The sequence below is a fragment of the Zingiber officinale genome, chromosome 1B (genome assembly GCF_018446385.1).
Source record: "Zingiber officinale cultivar Zhangliang chromosome 1B, Zo_v1.1, whole genome shotgun sequence".
NCBI lineage: Eukaryota > Viridiplantae > Streptophyta > Magnoliopsida > Zingiberales > Zingiberaceae > Zingiber > Zingiber officinale.
This window is the reverse complement of record NC_055986.1, coordinates 41,133,040-41,152,034: the sequence shown is the minus strand read 5'-3', so window position 1 is coordinate 41,152,034 and position 18,995 is coordinate 41,133,040. Positions and strand designations below refer to the sequence as shown.

The 18,995-nt window shown below is 41.7% G+C and overlaps 1 protein-coding gene across 1 annotated transcript; it reads right to left on the bottom strand.

Moving 5' to 3' along the window:
- Positions 1–17,164: 17,164 nt before the first annotated feature.
- On the bottom strand, positions 17,165–17,866 carry LOC122053616. The gene is made up of 2 exons (XM_042615654.1): positions 17,520–17,866; positions 17,165–17,410 (listed from the first exon to the last, which is right to left on the bottom strand). Exons 1-2 carry the CDS (start codon positions 17,854–17,856, stop codon positions 17,352–17,354), a joined length of 396 nt encoding a protein of 131 aa, XP_042471588.1. The 5' UTR covers positions 17,857–17,866; the 3' UTR covers positions 17,165–17,351.
- Between the last annotated feature and the right edge of the window lie 1,129 nt (positions 17,867–18,995).

Sequence of the window (18,995 nt, the reverse complement as noted above, 5' to 3'; positions counted from 1 at the left end):
AATGTTTGTAATCTCTTTGTCTTCGGATCTCTATCTTTGTATTATGGAGTAGATTCATTGTTCTAGGATTAAGGGAGTAATTGTGATATGATTTGATGTATGAATCTCATGGATATACCAATTTCCTATTTAGATGATGTTAATGTGTTTTGTATCTATTTGATCTTGTGTGGATGTTTGTGTTTGGATCTCATTACCATATTTGATTGAATGCTTGTGAGGCTTTTGGATCCTGTAGAAGGATATCCTAGATCGTATGACCGAGGGGCATTTGTGATAGGCTGCCTCGCTAACGGACGTCTAGGAGATCACCTTGAGAGGTGAAGCTAGTTTCTACAAGGAGGTGGGATAGTTGAATGCATTTAGTTCCTACACTTTTATATGAATTGAGTGGTGTTGTGTTTCTATGTCATATGACTGAGGGGCATTGGTGATAGGCTGCCCCACTAATGGACTTCATAGGGAGCATAACCATTTAACCACTAGAAGTGTAGATCGAAGTCCCTTGCCAGTTTTCTTCTACAAGTGAAAATCAGCAACTTCTTGCAAATGTCTGTCAATTGAGGATATGAATTGGAGAACCATGCTATATCAATGAATATCACAATGAAACTGAATTCCTGGAACACTCACCAAACCATATACTTCATTTACTTTCCTAGTTTCATTTCTAGTTGCTACTTAGTGAATTCCTTGCCTTGTTGATTGTTTAGCTAATTCTACGTGAGACATCTCTTGTGCTTATAACTAGTCCCTGTGGGATCGATATCTTTTTATTACTGACAACGAAACCGTACACTTGCGGTTGCGTAACACTTAGGAACACAAGAAATCTTACTGAAGATACAACAGATGAAAAGGATGGCATGGGAAGTGAGTCAACGGGCTCGGTGCATCAGAGGGGTGGGAAGTTGTGGAAGAGTACGCCGGTGGAGTGAGAAGGATGAGGCGACACTTTTGATGGATGAAAAGCCAGAGCGGAAGACTACTTGAGGAGAGAAAGCCGGAGTTGGATTCTGGTGTGCTCAACTTTGGATGGCCGGAGAATCACCCAAGCGATCGAAGCAGCATCATGACTTTGTCCAGGCACTTGGACCAAGTCCAAGGGCCCAGACTAGATCTAGGCACCCCGACCAGCCTGGTACCAAACAAGCGCTTCCTCTTCGAGATGTTGCTACGGATAAATGTTGAAGTCCACGTCAGCAACACTCTAGGTTCATGGACCAGCCTAAACGCCTTAACGAGGATAAAATTTTATCCTAAAGCTATTGAAGAGTCATTGTGAAAAAGATAGAATGCACCGCTAGGAGCACCCAGACCGACTCCAGGCACCCGGAGATGCAACATTAGCCAACAGACATTTTTGACCAACAGACTATAAATAGAGCCCTAGTCCTTTTCATTTGTAGACAACACTCATGCTTTAACTTTGATATTCTGTAATTCTTTCTATCTGTGCTTAAATACTGTAAGAGGTTTCTCCACCTTAACGAAGAAGAATTTTAATGAGCTTCCACTGTCTTGGATTAGCAACCTCTCCAATTGCAAACCAAGTAAAATATTCTTGTTTCTTTCCTTTTGTTTATATTTATTTAACTTGCAGGCAATTCCCCCCCCCCCCCCCCTCTCATGTCAGCCGCACAGGTACTAACACACTCATCATTAGTCATCTAATCAACCTTGACGTGACTAGACTTTTTCCTTTCTTGGTCATCCCATCAACTTTGACCTGACTGAACTTTTCCCTTTGCCAATCATCCGGTCAACCTTAACCTGGCTAGATTTCTCACTTGTCTAGGTTAGCCTTAACCTATCAGGACTTCTTCCCAAACTTTCAAGTATCTGGTCCTACTTAGACTTTTCACTTATTTTAAGCATCTAGTTAATCTTGACTTACTTAGGCACTCTTACTAACTTAGTCAACTCATATTACTTATCAAATATCAAAACTCTGGATGTTGATTGCACTAACTGTAACCTCTTCTGACAACTACTGCAAGTTATATATTCTCATTTCGTGCATCGAATAGTGCTATAAGTTCTACCCGTTGATTCTGGACGAGCGCCTTCACATTTAAGATTTTCATATTGGATCCACATGTTTGTTTACTTATATTTACGTACTTTTTTATAATTTTGATTGGCTTATAAATCTATAAGAGGTTTCTTCACCTCAAGAATATTTTCAGAAATGAGGAAAACACTAGTGCTCACGTTGAGACATAGACTTGGACGTACCACCCGCACGCGTGTTTTGGGGGGAGGGGGGGTGTGAACCAAGTAAACTTTGTGCTTATTGTCTTTCTAATTATTTTTATTTCTGCTGTGTGTTTCTAACTAACTTTGATAGATAAGAAAAATATTGAGGAAAAGATGAGTTCGCTATTCACCCCCTGAGAAAATTTATCCTATGACATATATAATTCTTGATGAAGTCCCTGATATTATTGATGTTGATAGTGATGTGTATATGTTGTCTACTGATCCTGCTTGTGATTTTATTGTAGATGAAAGTGCAGGAATTGTGAACTGGAGGCAGTACCTCCAAGATTGTTTCATTTAGTTGTGCAACCACCTAATTTGAAATTATGCCTCTTCTTGATCATTTGAAGTATGCAAGTTTGGAGAAGGATGAATAGCTCTCGGTTATCATTGCTCAAAATCCTCAATGTGTCTAGGAGAAGAAACTGTTGAGTGTTTTGAGGCATCACAGATGGATGGACACTTGAAGGTGTACCTTGGGTAGCAAGCAAAAATGATGAGTTGACATCCACAAGTGCAAAATAGCCGGAGGTCTTCTAGATTGGGCATTCCTAGTGGACATGATGTGTGACACCTCCTACTATGAGCAAGAGCGATCCTTGCTCAAAGGATTGGGTTAACACTTCATGATATATATTATGTTTCGAAGACACTTGATCCCGCACGAGCTTTGAAATTTATGTTGAAGAAAACCTTGATCTCAAATGCAATCATCCAGCCTCAAGATTTGATACTTTAACTGAACCGTCTCCAATTGCTTGGAACTAAAGGAAAAATGATGGAGAGAGTAGTCCTTACTGTTGGTGCAGCATCCCTCAGGTCAAGGTTGACCTGGTTGACCAAGCTGAGTCTTTGTTTGAGTTTAGATGTTTGACAATAAGATATTGATTGAAGAAGAGTCAAGTAGGTCAAGGGAGTGACCGGATACTTGACTGGGAAGTCCTAGTGAGTGAAGCTAGGCAGAAGGAAATCCTGGTGAGTGAAACTAGGTGAAAGTCCTGGTGAGTGAAGCCAGGTGAAAGTCCTAGTGAGTGAAGCTAGGCAGATGGAAAGTCCTAGTGAGTGAAGGTAGGCAGATGGAAAACCCTAGTGAGTGAAACTAGGTGAAAGTCCTGGTGAGTGAAGCCAGGTGAAAGTCCTGGTGAGTGAAGCCAGGTGAAAGTCCTAGTGAGTGAAGCTAGGCAGATGGAAAGTCCTAGTGAGTGAATCTAGGCAGATGGAAAATCCTAGTGAGTGAAACTAGGTGGAAGTCCTGGTGAGTGAAGCCAGGCAAGGGAAAATTCAGATGGATCAAGGATGATCGGACATCTGGTGTTGGGAAGTCCAAGTAGGTCAAAGGATTGACTGGATACTTGGCACGAGGAAATACAGATAGGTCAAAGGGATTGACCAGACATCTAAATAGGAAAGTCCAAGTAGGTCAAGGGAGTGACCAGATACTTGGCATGACGAGAAAAGTCCAAGTGGGTCAAAGGAATTGACTGGACACTTGGTGGGAAGTCCTGGCAGGTCAAGGGAGTGACCAGATGCTAGGCATGATGTACCAACAGGTCAAGAATGACCGGATGTTGGTTTGGGAGTCTTGGAACTTGGTTTTGGGCAAAAACCAAGTGCTGGATCGATCAGGGGATCGATCCAGGAGCTGGATCGATCAGTGGATCGATCCAGGCTTTTCCCAGCGAACAGAAAGCCTCTGGATCGATCCGTGGATCGATCCAGATATCCCAATCGATCAGTGGATCGATTGGGACGCGGCTGTTTCGCGCGATAAGCGCTGGATCGATCCGTGGATCGATCGGGACGCGGCTGCTTCGCGCGATAAGCGCTGGATCGATCCGTGGATCGATCCAAAGCCTCCCCGATCGATTGGGAACATTTGAATCGATCGGGTTCCGACCGTTGGCGTCGATTTAAGCTGCAGGCGTGCGATGGCTGCGGCATCTCTTCACCGATTCACTCCAGATCTCTCGCCAACTCCTCCACAGCGCTCTTGAAGCTAAGATCGCCAGTTCTTGAAGGATCTTGGAGGTTTTCCAAGTCAAGAGGCGGATCAACAACAAGAAGAGAAGTTAGGGTTAGGGTTTTTACTGCACATCTTGTAAGCTTTTGCTTATCTTGTATTTCCCTTTCTTCTTCTTGTATTGAGAGTGCTGTAAGGCTTCTCCGCCTTTGGTAGTTACCATAAAGGAGTGTTATTCATAGTGGAGGGTGTGTGCGTGGTGTGGATCCTTGGATTAGTCACCTCCTTTGGAGGTGGATACCAAGTAAAATCCTAGTGTTAGCGTTGAGTGTTTTGTTTCTGTATTTTCCGCTGCATATTCTTGAAGAAACAAACAACGCCAAGCAACGTCGAGCAACGAGCGAACGCGACGAGCTATTCACCCCCCCCCCTCTAGCTACTTTTGGTCCTAACAAGTGGTATCAGAGCGAGGCCGCTCTTCACCGGAATCATCGTCGGAAGGGTCAAGCATAACAAGAAAAGCTAGAGGGTGAAGAAGTTGGAGCAAATTCTTCAAGTTCAAGACTTTATCAAGCTCAACTTTAAGATGCAATTCCAAGATGGACTTGGATTTGACACAAGGGTGGCTCCACCATACACTTCTACGAGTTTCGATTCTTGGAAATCAAGAATCGAAAATTTTCTTATGATGGAGATAGAGCAATGGTTTGCTCTAATGGAAGGCTTCAAGGCTCCAAGAAATTCAAAGGGCAAAGTTCTCAAGAGGAGCAAGTGGAGCCAAGAGCAAGTCCAAAGGTGCGAGGCTAATGACAAAGTGACCAAGCTTTTGGTCAATTTATTGCCAAGCACCATCCTTTGCAAAATTGGAGAATTTGAAGATGCAAAGGAATTATGGAGCAAATTGGACAAGCTTCATGAAGAGATCCCCTCCACTGTACAAGATCATGAAGAATCCAGAGAGGGTGATGTTGGTGCAACCTTAGGTCAAGGTTGACCTGGTTGACCTGACTCGAGTTGACCTGACTCGAGTTATATTTTGATGTTTGACTTAGGAAGATTGTTGGTGCAACCTTAGGTCAAGGTTGACCTAGTTGAGTTGTATTTTGATGTTTGACACTCGTGGAAGAGTTGTATTCTTGATATGGGACAAGAATAGATGTTTGGGAGAGTATTGGTGCAACTGTAGGTCAAGGTTGACCTGGTTGACCTGATTCGGGAAAAAGTCCAAGTATGGAGACTTGGCAACAGAAAAGTCCAAGCAGGGAGCTTGGCACTAGAAAAGTCCAAGTATGGAGACTTGGCACTGGAAAAGTCCAAGCAGGAGGCGAAAAGTCCAAGTATGGAGACTTGGTATGGAAAAGTCCAAGCAGGAGCTTGGCACGAGGGAAAGTCCTAACTGGGATGTTAGGCGGTTGGAAAGTCCTGGTGAGTGAAGCGGCATGAGAAAGTCCTAACTGGGATGTTAGGCGGTGTGGAAAGTCCCGTGAGTGAAACCAGCGGGGGAAAGTCCTAAGGGATGTTAGGCAGTGGGAAAGTCCTAACTAGGATGTTAGGCAGTTGGAAAGTCCTGGTGAGTGAAACCAGGCAAGGGAAAATCCAGATGGATCAGGGATGATCGGACTTCTGGTGTTGAAAAGTCTAAGTGGGTCAAAGGGATTGACCGGACACTTAGCGGGGAGTGCTAGCAGGTCAAGGGAGTGACCGGATGCTAGGCATGATGTACCAACAGGTCAAGGTTGACCGGATGTTGGTGTGGAAGCCTTAGGTTTAGGGCTGAAAAGTTTGGATCGGGCTGCAGACCGATCCAATGATACATGGCTCATCTGATCGGTCTGGTGACCGATCAGTATGCTACTGATGGTTATCTGATCGGTCTGGAGACCGATCAGAAGGAGATCAGTGGCAGCGGAGAAAGAAGCCTGATCGGTCCGTAGACCGATCAGGAGGTTCCCTGATCGGTCCGTGGACCGATCAGAGCTTCGATCGGTCCATGGACCGATCGTGACGAAACATAGGCTTCTTTCCGATTGGTCCGCCGATCAGATGTTGCTCGATCGGTCCACGACCGATCGGGCTTCGATCGCGACACCGATCGGCCCGCATCGGGGTTCTAGCTGCGACGCAACGGCTAGTTTCTTCGCTGTTTCTTCCGCAGGTATAAAGGCGAGAGCTTCTACAGGGATACTACTTCTTCTACTTCTTCCCGCTTCTAGCTTGCTGCTGCTGCGATCTTTGTTGAGCTCTCCCCAGTAAGCTTCGTGTGAGCTTCCAGTCGACGGTCAGCTGCTGCTATTGTCCGAGAAGTTGTTGCTTCACAGGCAGTCGACGAGAAGGCGAGTTAGTGTTTATACATTGTTCTTGTCTTTCTACTTGTATTCCTTGTATTCTAGTCTGCTGTTGCAAACGTTTGTGGCGAGGTTTCTCCACCCACAAGGAGTATATTGTATTAGCCGGTTTTCCGGGGGCTCATCCACCGACGGATTGATAGGGCTCGTCCACCTCACGGACACGCCGAGGAGTAGGAGTTCATCTCCGAACCTCGTTACATCCTTGCGTTTGAGGTTTGCTTTCTTCTTCTTAGTTTCTTCCTTGTATTTCCGCTGCAACTAACCTAATCGTAGGAAGAAACGAGAAAGATTGGGGTCGGCTATTCACACCCCCCCTCTCTAGCCGTACGAAGGATCCTAACAGGTGACTCTTTGGAGCAAGACCAAGAGGAGGACTCCGAGGTTGAGAGATGCTCAACCTCCGAAGAAGAGGAAATCCAAGAAGCTTCATCCTCAAGGGAATGCAACGAAGGGAACAAGGAGGGAGCATACTCCTTGTTTCATGTTCAAGATGATGAAGCCTCCACCTCTAGGATTGAGGGGGAGCAATCCTTGGTGACGCCGGATCAAGAAGAAGGAGAAGCTTCGACATCCGGGTCAAGTGAAGAAGAAGAAGGTGGTGCCACCTCCGAAATTCAAGAAATAGCAAATGGAGGAGGAAGTGCCATCCCTACACAAGAAGGTATAAATGTTTCAATTAAAAATAAAAATCATATAATATGTTTTGAGTGTAGGGAAGTGGGCACTACAAGAGCAAGTGTCCCAACTTGGCCAAGAAGAAGGACCAAGTGGCACAAAAGGGCAAGGAGAAGCCCAAGGAGACCATCCCGGAACAAAAAGGAGCAAGGAGCACATTGTGTGTTTTTTGCAACCAAAAGGGCATTACCGAAGTCAATGCCCCAAGGGGAAGAAGATGGTCAAGGCTCAAGGAGGCATTAGTCAAGGGGAGCCTCCAAGGTAAAGAAGAAGGTAACATTTATTGAGCCTACCCCTTTACATTATGGTAAAAAGCATGATAGTTCTAACTTTTATCATTTTAATGCGATTTACCATAAGAATAGGAAGCATGAGGGCTTTAAGGAAAAGCATGTGGCCCTACATGCCAAAACTACTACACCTAAGGCTAGGAATGTAGGTAAAAGTCTAGGCAAGAACTCTAAGGATTGTAGCTACAAGCCTAGAAACAAAAATGCTCATGAACTTAATGGAAAAACAAAAACTAAGGACTTAGTGATGGAAAATCAAGTCTTGAGGTCAAGACTTGATAAAATGGAAAAGACCCTAAAAAGGATGGAAAATATCCTATTAGGGCAAAAAGAGCATAACCTAGGTTTAGGGGTACAAAAGCCATCCAATGGCAATAGAGGTTTGGGATACAAACCAAAGGCTAAGAAGGATGTGCCCTCTTACCATAGAGTTCCATATACTTATGGAACAAACCCTAGGTCTAGTGGTCAAGCCAAAAATACTAGGGAAGTCATCCCTAAGAGTATTTTTGCAATAAATGTGACTAAGGCTTCTAAGAAGTCTAAGAAAGTCACAAACAAGGTCACAAGGGAGGCTATCCCTAGAGTTGACCTAGAAAGTGTGACCAAGGCCTCCAAGAAGCCAAACAAGGTCACTAGGAAGGTATCTAGGGAAGTTATCCCTAGTGAATACCTAGAGCATCCAAGGAGCACCAATAGGTGTTGGGTTCCTAGGAGCATCTTCTCTACCCCATAGATGGGTTAGAGAGTGTCAACTCCGATTAGAAGGGTAGTTAACCCAACTTTGAGGAAATTGACACTCAAGGAGCATTTTCAAGGTTTTGTTAACCTTTGAAAATGAAATGGAATTATTATTTACTCCTTGAAAGAGTAAAATGTGCCTAATGGTGGAAGAATTGATTTTAGTCTTAAATGGCACATATTGGGAAATTCATAAGAACTACCAAGTTGGGATTTTGGTATGTTCTTAGGAAATTTAAGGCAATCCGGGCCTTAATTTAAAAGTGCTACCCTTATGGAAAAATGAAATATGCCAACATTTGAGGATATGCTTACTTTCAATTGGCATACATTAATCAAGGGAATTAGAAATGCCAATTTAGGCTTTGGCATTTTCTTAAAGCACTTTAGGGCAATCTAGGTTTAAGTTGTAAGTTTAGCTAAGATTTTAAGGATACTTAGATAGTTAATCTAGGAATACTTTATTTATGCTAAATCTTGCTATGATTGTTTGCTCATCATATGCCATGACATCATGTCTATTTTTGCATTCATGCTTTATTATGCAAAATCCAAAAAAAAAAAAAAAATACCATGTCATGACATTCATACATCATGTAGTTATAGGAATCTTTCTTTTGAAAGTTATTTTATTTTGATGTATGCCATAACATTATCATGCATTAGTTTATTTCCTTGTAATTAAGGACAAATGGCATTTAACAACAATTATTGACAAGTGACATCCTAGGTGGATGTCTAATATCTCTAGAATGCCTAGATAGATATGCATGATCCCTAGATTAGGGCAAAACCAAAATCTCACATCTCACAAGGACTATAAGGTGACTTGTACGTGTTTTAGTGTACATTAGATACAAGTGAGATGTTAGGAAGATGAACAAAACTCAAGATGTTAATTTAGTGCATTCTTTTGAGTTTTAAGTTTCATCAAAACATATAGTTATGTGTTTTCCCATCATTGGGAAAGCTAATGTACAAGACATGTGCATTATGCCCAAGGAACATGATGGGATATTGGTTTTGAAAATATTTTTAAATGTTTTTGGAAAACCTTGGTGAAGGCTGTCTTTTGATAGTAATCACCATTGAATAGTTAGACACAAACTTGAAGAAAACACTAAAGTTTTTGCAAGTTTTCAAGTTTGTGTCAATCTTTGAAAATATGATGTATTTTCATATAAAACTATTTTTCCATGATTAAGTATGCCCTAAATAATGTCTACACAAAATTTCATGATTTTTGGATTTTTGTAGAATTTTCTAGGGGTTTCTGAAGTTGACTGAAATGGAATTTCAGCAACTATCAGAGCTCCGATCGATCCATGGATCGATTGGAGTTTCTGAATCGATCCGTGGATCGATTCAGAAGGCAACTCTTGCGAGCAAAAGCTCGCTGGATCGATCAGCCGATCGATCCACACATCCTGAATCGATCAGTGGATCGATTCAAATAGGTTGAATCGATTGGAACCCAACTCCAATCGATCCAGGATGCTGTCTTTGGCTGAGAAGGCCTGATTTCAGCACTCTAAACCTATTTTAGTCTAGGTAACCATTCTAGACCTCTTAAAATATATTTGTATACATAAAAAAGGGTGTTTTCGTGTTGAAAACAAGGATGGAATGGTTAAGGAAGACTTCATTGAAGTTTAGGTTGAGGTTTGCTTCAAATTTTGAATATTTGAACCTCAAAACTTCTAAATTTGGGTTTCCTAAAGGGTTAGGGATTCCAAGTCATTGTTGGTGCAATGACAGAAGTTACCACCATGTCTTTAGGGGGAGGGACTCTTTAAAGACATGAAAAATTATTTTTCATGAACCTTGGAAGATGGTTAACCTTCTTTAAAGAACATGCTCTTGTATGAGCTTTTGAACTTGAAATGGGGAGTGGATATCCTCATTATTTCAAGTAGGAACTCACGTGGTTAGAAAATGCTCAAGGTTGAGTATTTGTCTACAATGAGGGAGAAGTTAAGGATAAATGAAGGGTATGGGACCTTCTTTATCGTGTTGATCACAACGAGTGATGTTGTGAACAACGATGAGCAACTCTTCAGGAGGAGAGTCTTTCAACAATGGATTTGTTGAAGTATACCCGAAATTGAGGCATGGGTTGATGTGTACCTAAAGATGGGTTGAGTGTGCCCTACAGGGGAGTTTGATGTGTGCCAATAGGGGGAGAATGAAAAGACTAGTGAAAGGGAGTCAGTTAGGCTTTCATTATCTAAGAGGGAGTTTGCCCTCTTAGGGGGAGAATGAAGAGCTTAACTTATGCTTTCATTACCTAGTGGCATGAAGAATGAGGCTATGGGATTAGCCTAACTTACATGTGGTATTGTAAGTGTTATTGTGGTATTGTCAAACATCAAAAAGGGGGAGATTGTTGGTGCAACATCCCTCAGGTCAAGGTTGACCTGGTTGACCAAGCTGAGTCTTTGTTTGAGTTTAGATGTTTGACAATAAGATATTGATTGAAGAAGAGTCAAGTAGGTCAAGGGAGTGACCGGATACTTGACTGGGAAGTCCTAGTGAGTGAAGCTAGGCAGAAGGAAATCCTGGTGAGTGAAACTAGGTGAAAGTCCTGGTGAGTGAAGCCAGGTGAAAGTCCTAGTGAGTGAAGCTAGGCAGATGGAAAGTCCTAGTGAGTGAAGGTAGGCAGATGGAAAATCCTAGTGAGTGAAACTAGGTGAAAGTCCTGGTGAGTGAAGCCAGGTGAAAGTCCTGGTGAGTGAAGCCAGGTGAAAGTCCTAGTGAGTGAAGCTAGGCAGATGGAAAGTCCTAGTGAGTGAAGCTAGGCAGATGGAAAACCCTAGTGAGTGAAACTAGGTGGAAGTCCTGGTGAGTGAAGTCAGGCAAGGGAAAATTCAGATGGATCAAGGATGATCGGACATCTGGTGTTGGGAAGTCCAAGTAGGTCAAAGGATTGACTGGATACTTGGCACGAGGAAATACAGATAGGTCAAAGGGATTGACCAGACATCTAAATAGGAAAGTCCAAGTAGGTCAAGGGAGTGACCAGATACTTGGCATGACGAGAAAAGTCCAAGTGGGTCAAAGGAATTGACTGGACACTTGGTGGGAAGTCCTGGCAGGTCAAGGGAGTGACCAGATGCTAGGCATGATGTACCAACAGGTCAAGAATGACCGGATGTTGGTTTGAGTCTTGGAACTTGGTTTTGGGCAAAACCATGTCTGGATCGATCGAGGGATCACCGGATCGATCGGTGGATCGATCCGAGCTTTCCAATCGATCCGCGGATCGATCCGAGATTCGTCCCAATCGATCGCTGGATCGATTGGGACGCCTGCTTCACGCGATAAGCGCCGGATCGATCCGTGGATCGATCCAGCGCTTTTCCTGAGAAGCAGGCGCCGGATCGATCCGTGGATCGATCCAAAGCCCCCCCGATCGATTGGGAACATTTGAATCGATCGGGTTCCGACCGTTGGCGTCGATTTAAGCTGCAGGCTTGCGATGGCTGCGGCATCTCTTCACCGATTCACTCCAGATCTCTCGCCAACTCCTCCACAGCGCTCTTGAAGCTAAGATCGCCAGTTCTTGAAGGATCTTGGAGGTTTTCCAAGTCAAGAGGCGGATCAACAACAAGAAGAGAAGTTAGGGTTAGGGTTTTTACTGCACATCTTGTAAGCTTTTGCTTATCTTGTATTTCCCTTTCTTCTTCTTGTATTGAGAGTGCTGTAAGGCTTCTCCGCCTTTGGTAGTTACCATAAAGGAGTGTTATTCATAGTGGAGGATGTGTGCGTGGTGTGGATCCTTGGATTAGTCACCTCCTTTGGAGGTGGTTACCAAGTAAAATCCTAGTGTTAGCGTTGAGTGTTTTGTTTCTGTATTTTCCGCTGCATATTCTTGAAGAAACAATCAACGCCAAGCAACGTCGAGGAATGAGCGAGCGACGAGCTATTCACCCCCCCCCCCCCCCTCTAGCTACTTTTGGTCCTAACACTTACCTCATTGCAATCATCCTACTCCTGGAGTGGATTCTACATTTGAACTATCTCTAACCATCTAGAGGATATTTCAAAGGGAAAAAATGGTGGAAGGGGCAGTTTTAAGTACCCTGTAGAGGTTTTGATGTGATCAACTAAGTCAAGTTAAGTCTTGTTATTATTTTGATGTCTTGTGTCTAAGTGTGCAGGAACTTAGGATCACAGAAAGTCGAGCGAAAGACACAACCAGGGAGAAGGATGCCACGAGAGAGAAAGAGTCGACAAGTTCAGTGCGTCTGAGGGACAAGGCATCGTGGAAGAGTATGCTGGTTGACGAGGAGGCACGCTGAGTTTTCAAGGGACGAGAATCCGGAGCAGAAGATTGCTCGAGAAGACCGAAAAATGGATTCAGGTGAGCCCTATTTCGGATGGCCGAAATCATCCAAATGAGCGGAGCCAGAGCAAAAGACACAGATGAAAAGTCAACTAGAAGTTGACTTTGGTCAGGGTGCCAGGAGCTATCCCCATGCTCGGAGTCCAGGCCCCCGAACCTACTCTAGGCGCCCGGACCGGTTTGATCTAGCCGGGGCACCTTGGCAAGGCACCCCTATGTGAAGGTAGTCCAAGCACTCAGAACCCTTCCAACACCCATATTGGAGATTTTATCCAAACCATTGCGATGTGACCATTGCGATGTGATCCATTGCGATGCGATCCATTGCATCACGAATAAAATTTTATCCACACCCAGATGCTCGGAAGCCTTCCAGCTCCTGGATCAGGTCTATAAATACAGTCCTGATTTTTATAGTTAGAACAACACTCATAAATGAATTCTCTTTCTATTCTACTACTTTTGTGAGCTGTCAACATTGTAAGAGGCTACTCCGTCCAAAGGAGATTTTAGTGAACTTCATTTGTCTAGAATTAGCAATCCTCTGATTGCAAAGCTAGTAAATTCTCTTACCTCTATCTTTAGTTTTTTTTCACTTTCTTTTTGTTATTAAACAAGTATTTGCCTTAGTCAGAAGATCGAGAAAGGGTATTTGTGTCATTTCAGGGATATTCACTCCCCCTCTAGTTGGCTGCCAGGGGACCAACAATTGGTATCAGAGCGAGGATGCTTTAGAAGGACTAACCGCCGACCGACGCAAAGAAATCAATAATTGGACTAAGCCTCATCCCATCAAAGTTTGAGGGGGAGTTCATGCACTAGAAACGTCGAATGGAGGTATTCTTAAAAACTGACTTTAAAATTATTTTAATAATTAAGTGCAGTTTTGTAGTTTCCAAAGATTAGCAAGTGTAGAGAAAGCAGAGTACCTCTAGATAAAGAAGGAGCAAAGTGATTTAACAGCCAACGGTAGAGCGGAATATCACTTATTAAGTATGTTACCACCTCAAGAAGTAAATTGCATTAGAAGCTACACATTGGCAAAAGATCTCTGAGAGAAGTTGCTGGAAGTCCATAAAGGAACATCCGAAGCAAAGCTTGCACAACGGGACATTCTTTGGAGCAAGCTAACAAACATCTGTCTAGAAAAAGGTGAGAAAGTAGCCCAACTACATGCTAAGATCAAGGGTTGATCACCGGACTGGTCAACTTCAGCAAAACGGTAATCAACTGGGGCTTGGTATGCTACACACTCAACGCTTTTCCCAAAACTCTAGAATGGACTTCGATCATAGACGTCTACTACATCTCGAAGGACTTGGAGGTAAGTACCATAGAGGATTTTTTTTACTTTAGAATTACATGAAACTCAATGTGTAGGTACAACAAAAGAGTCAAGCCAGAATTTGACACTAAAAACCACCAAAAAGGACGAACCCGAGTTAGACTTAGATCTGGAAGGAGACCAAGAAGTTTACATGGTAAAGAAGTTTAAAAAGTTTTTTAAATCTAATAAATTTAAAGAAATGCATAACAAAAAAATCTAAGAAATAGAAGAAAGGTTCAATGCTACTAGTGTCAAAAATGACACATAAAAGAGGACTGCCTGGAACTCAAAAAGGAAAAAGACAACAGGCCCAAGCAAAATAAGCACAAGAATCTCAAGACCACTTGGGTTGAAAGCTCATCATTAGAGTCAAAAATATAAGCATACATCGGACTAACACTGATGGCTAGCCATGAAGAACAAAGCAACTCAAAATCCAGCATTGATGAAGGGGGATCTACTTCAGACAAATGCAGTGAAGCAGAGGGAGAATCAAGCTTCAGATATGATATGGTAAGTGAGGTATGCCTCTTACTTCTTGATTAAATATATTATGGTATTAAATTGATGTCTAAATCATTGAACAAATTTAAAACTAAAAATGAAAATTTAGAAATAAAAAGAATCTTGGCAAAATCTTGTTTGATAGAGGATCTTGAAAAACTAAAAATTAAAAATGCTAATTTAAAGGAACAAATAGAAAATTTAAAAAATTCTGCATACTCAAATTTTAGATATTCTCAAAGATTAAATTGATATTATAGATTTCATAAGGGTCAAATCAGAAAAGTAACAAAAATATACATTCCTAGAAAATACTTGATCAATCCAGTAGAAAAGAACTTATATTAGGTTCCAAAATCATGCTTAGTTTAGATTGTGCAGATTTCTAATTTTAATTTGATTGAATATTTACCTTTTAATTGCCTAGTGTGATAAAATAAATTTTCTTATAAAATTATGTTCAAAATTAATTAGATATTAATTATTGCAAAAAAGGATTTTATTTTCTATATGTAGAAAAATTTTCAAAATTTTTTTACCTTTGTATTATTTTTTATGATTTTTGTTACAAATATTATATTTTTAAATTTAAAAATATTTCACAAAGTTATTTTTACAAAGTTTTTTTTTGTCAAAATTTATAATACTCTCTATCTAAAAACATATTTTTTAAAAAAAAATTTTGACCAATATTTAATTTTCTATAAATTATTTATCCAAATTATAATTTTTAATATTAAAAATTCTTGAACAAAAATTTTTAAAATTTAATTTTTCTGTAAAAATAATTACTCTATTATAATCTTAGAAAATTTCTCAAGATTTTTCAAACTTCAAAATTATTTTTTAAGCATTTTTAAGACAAGCCCATCTTTATGTAGTAAATAATTTTTTTACTACTTAAATTGATTTTTATTTTTTATAAAAATTTTATTACTATTTTGGATATGTCCGTCTTTTATTAACATTTATAAAAAGTTTAAGAATTTTTCAATAAATAAAATAATTTTTAAATTATTTTTATTAAAAATTACTTTTTAATAAAAAAATTAAAATATCTAATTTAATTTCAATATAAATTTGTAAAATTTTTTTGTGTTAGTCACTATACGTGTTTTTCTTGAACTTTAATTTCAATTTAATTTAATAAATCCCTTATTTTTAATGTGATCAAAGGGGTGAAATTAGAAGTTAAGTTTAAGAGGGAGGTACATTTTTCAAATATTGCATATCTAATATTTTTAACTTGCATGGTAATTTAATTTAATGTCTTGTTTTATTCTAACTTAACTTGGGTTGATCCACATCAAAAAGGGGGAGATTGTAAGTACCCCGCGGAGATTTTGATGTGATCAACGAAGTCAAGTTAGGTTCTGTTGTTATTTTGATATCTTGTGTCTAAGTGTGCAAGAATATAGGAGCATAGGAAGTCGAGCGAAAGACGTAGTTAGCGAGAAGGACAGCACGGGAGAGAGTCGACGGGTTCGATGAGTCTGAGGGACGAGGCGCTGTGGAAGAGTATGCTGGCGGACGAGAAGGAGGCGCGTGACATTTCTGAGGGACGAGAAGTTGGACTGAAAGATTGCTCGAGATGACCGAAAAATGAGTTCGGGTGAGCCCTATTCCGGATGACCGAAATCACCCAAGTGAGGGAAGACGGAGCGAACGGCTTGGATGAAAAGTCAACTAGAAGTTGACTTTAGTCCGGGCGCCCGGATCGGTCTGGTCTAGCCGGGGTACCCTGGCGAGGTGCCCCTGTGCGAAGGCAGTTCGAGCGCCCGGAACCCTTCCAGGCGCTTGGACCGGATATTTTATCCTGACAGTTGCGATGCGATTGATTGCGTCACGGATAAAATTTTATTTATACCAGGCGCTCGAAACCCTTCCAGACTCCCGGATCAGGTCTATAAATGCAGTCCTAATTTCTGTAGTTAGAACAATACTCGTAAACGAATTTTCTTTCTCTTCTACTACTTCTGTGAGTTGTTAATGTTGTAGGGGCTACTCCACTCAAAGGAGATTTTAGTGAAATTCATTTATCTATAATTAACAATCCTATGATTACAAACCTAGTAAATTTTTTTATTTCTATCTTTAATTTTATGTACTTTCTTTTTATTATTAAAAAATATTTACCTAACTTAATTCAAAAATCAAGAAAAAGCATTCGTGTCATTTCAGAACTATTCATCCCTCTCCTCCTCCTACTCTAACCGGTTGTAGGGGGCCAACAGTATTATATACTTCAACCGTAATCATTCCATCTCCACGGTGAAGGTTCAAATTGAGCCGCCCACACAAGCGGACCCTTGCATTGGAAGTCACAATCGTTGGTCTGTACCATCAATTTTGTCTAGATGTCAGTTCGACACCATTTCCCTAATGGAGCAGCCTGTCAGGAGGCAGTCCTCCCAAGTGTGGTTGGAAGTCAACACCCGGGAGAGTCGGCTCAGCTAAGCTCTTTTAGTTGGTCCCTGAGAAGGCCGCTCGACCAAAAGTTGACCGAGCTTCCATGGTTGGGAAAGGATGTCAGTCAAGTGTATCTGGTCCTGATATGCCGGTGACCTGACCAGGTTTTACCAGATGACATCGATATTAAAGTCGGATGGACATTTTGGATAGTTTTTAAAGTTAAATGTATCATTTAAAAAATGCCCATAATTCATGACTTAGATGTTACACTTGTTATCCAAACAGAATCCAAGCATTGTACTCCTGAATCCAAGCACTGTACTCCTTTCTCTTCAATGAAACACATCAAAGATAACAGTTACACGGACGACATCATGACTAAACCACCTGATGACCACATTTTCCATTACAAGTAGCATTCCATATGCATATCAAAATTAATCATCAAATCTTATTAATACCCACGTCAAGCCGTCCGTTATCTGCTTCAGCGCCCCGCAGCTCCCTTGGCCGCCGCCGGTGCTCCTGTCGGTGGAACAGTGTAGCCTGCAACCATATATACAATAATTAAACTCAAGCGCTGCCACTTCCAAATAAAAAATAACCAGTAAAGTAAATGTAATAATCTTAATTAAATGGACTAATAATTACTTACTTCCACATTTGGTTCCTGCAGGGACAGTTTTCCCACAGGACCTGGCCACGTACACCGCCTTCTCCATGCTGATGGTCTTCTCCACCTCCGGAGGCACTTCCTTGCAGAGGCACGGCACGTCGGCCGTTGCCAGAGAGTCGCAGCAGGCTTTGTTGGGCTTCTTCTTCGGCCCTGGAATGGCGATGAACTCATGGCATGCCAACACAAGCTTCTCGACGTCGGTGCCGCAGGCGACTATTAGTTGGGACTGTTCGGTAGCGACGGTGGTGGCGCCTACCAGCAGTGAGGCCACCGTGAGGAGGAAGAAGAAAGGAAGACTCACTTGGGCGGTTGTCATGATCACTCTTTGCTCAACTTAGATGATTCAGGAATGTGACAGCCCTCGTGCGATTATATAGAGCTGCGGGACTCCAGACTACACTTCCATAACACCAAAGAGTAAACACTTACGCAAGGATCATGTGGTCTAACATTGCTGTTTGCAGCAGAAACGTAAGCGTTATCAATTACTGGAAAAAGTTTATCCAAAGGCAGGCAGGCAGGCATTTGGCCAGTGCACGCAACATTTGCTAGTGATTTAATTATTGTCGGAAAGGACAAAGTGAGTCAGAATATGAGTCTAAATATGGATAAGAAAATTAATTATAAAGTCCCAGTGCTTTTCTCAATAACTATCGGGGACGTATTTGGTTTAAGGTTATCATTGATAATCTTAGTTGATTATCAACGATAATTTTATTTGGTTCAAGTAATTGTATTCCTAGTAATTCAACATTCCTGTCACATCAATAATTAGATAATAGAACCAGGAATCAGAAAATCTTGGAAACTTTAGGGGGCGTTTGGTACGCGCATTTTCTATTTTCATTTTCTGGAAAACGCGCGTTTTCTGGAAAATGGTATTTGGTTTGCGTTTTCCGCGCGCGTTTTCTAAAAAATTGGCTATCGTTTTCTAGAAAAACAGAGAATGACAAAAAGTCATTTTCTGTTTTCTAGAAAACGCGCTTTTTCCAGAAAATGAAAATGAAAACGATGTAAACCAAACGCACCCTTAAGTTTTCTACAATTCCGGGGTTATCAATATTTTTTCCCAAAATTGCCCTTCAAAGAGTAGAGCAAGAGCATTTTGAGGGATGTCGATCGCGACATCACTATCATCGACCTATGCCTTCTCTCCCCTCCGAGCTCCTCCATGAGATCTTCTTCCGCCTCACCCTCCGGAGTTTCTCGTGTCCGCTCACGACTTCTCTTGACGACTTCCGCAGCCTCTATGAGGGAAGCTCCGATCGCAAGCTCCGATCGTGTCAGCAGATGGCTCCTCATCTACAAGAAGAGGCTTCCTAGGGATTTTGTATTATGTGGATTCAATGACCGCTTCAGCTGAAGGTTCAAGATCCCCATCGAGAGCATGATTGTCGCCCCTGGCGAGGACCTTTACTTCCTCGCTGCCTCCGGGGGGCGTCTTCCTTTTTTGCC

Coding starts and splice junctions, on each gene's coding strand:
- LOC122053616 (XM_042615654.1), bottom strand. CDS start 17,856: ATGACAACCGCCCAAGTGAGTCTTCCTTTCTTCTTCCTCCTCACGGTG. Junction 17,411..17,519: donor TGCAGGAACCAAATGTGGAA/GTAAGTAATTAT, acceptor ATATGGTTGCAG/GCTACACTGTTCCACCGACA.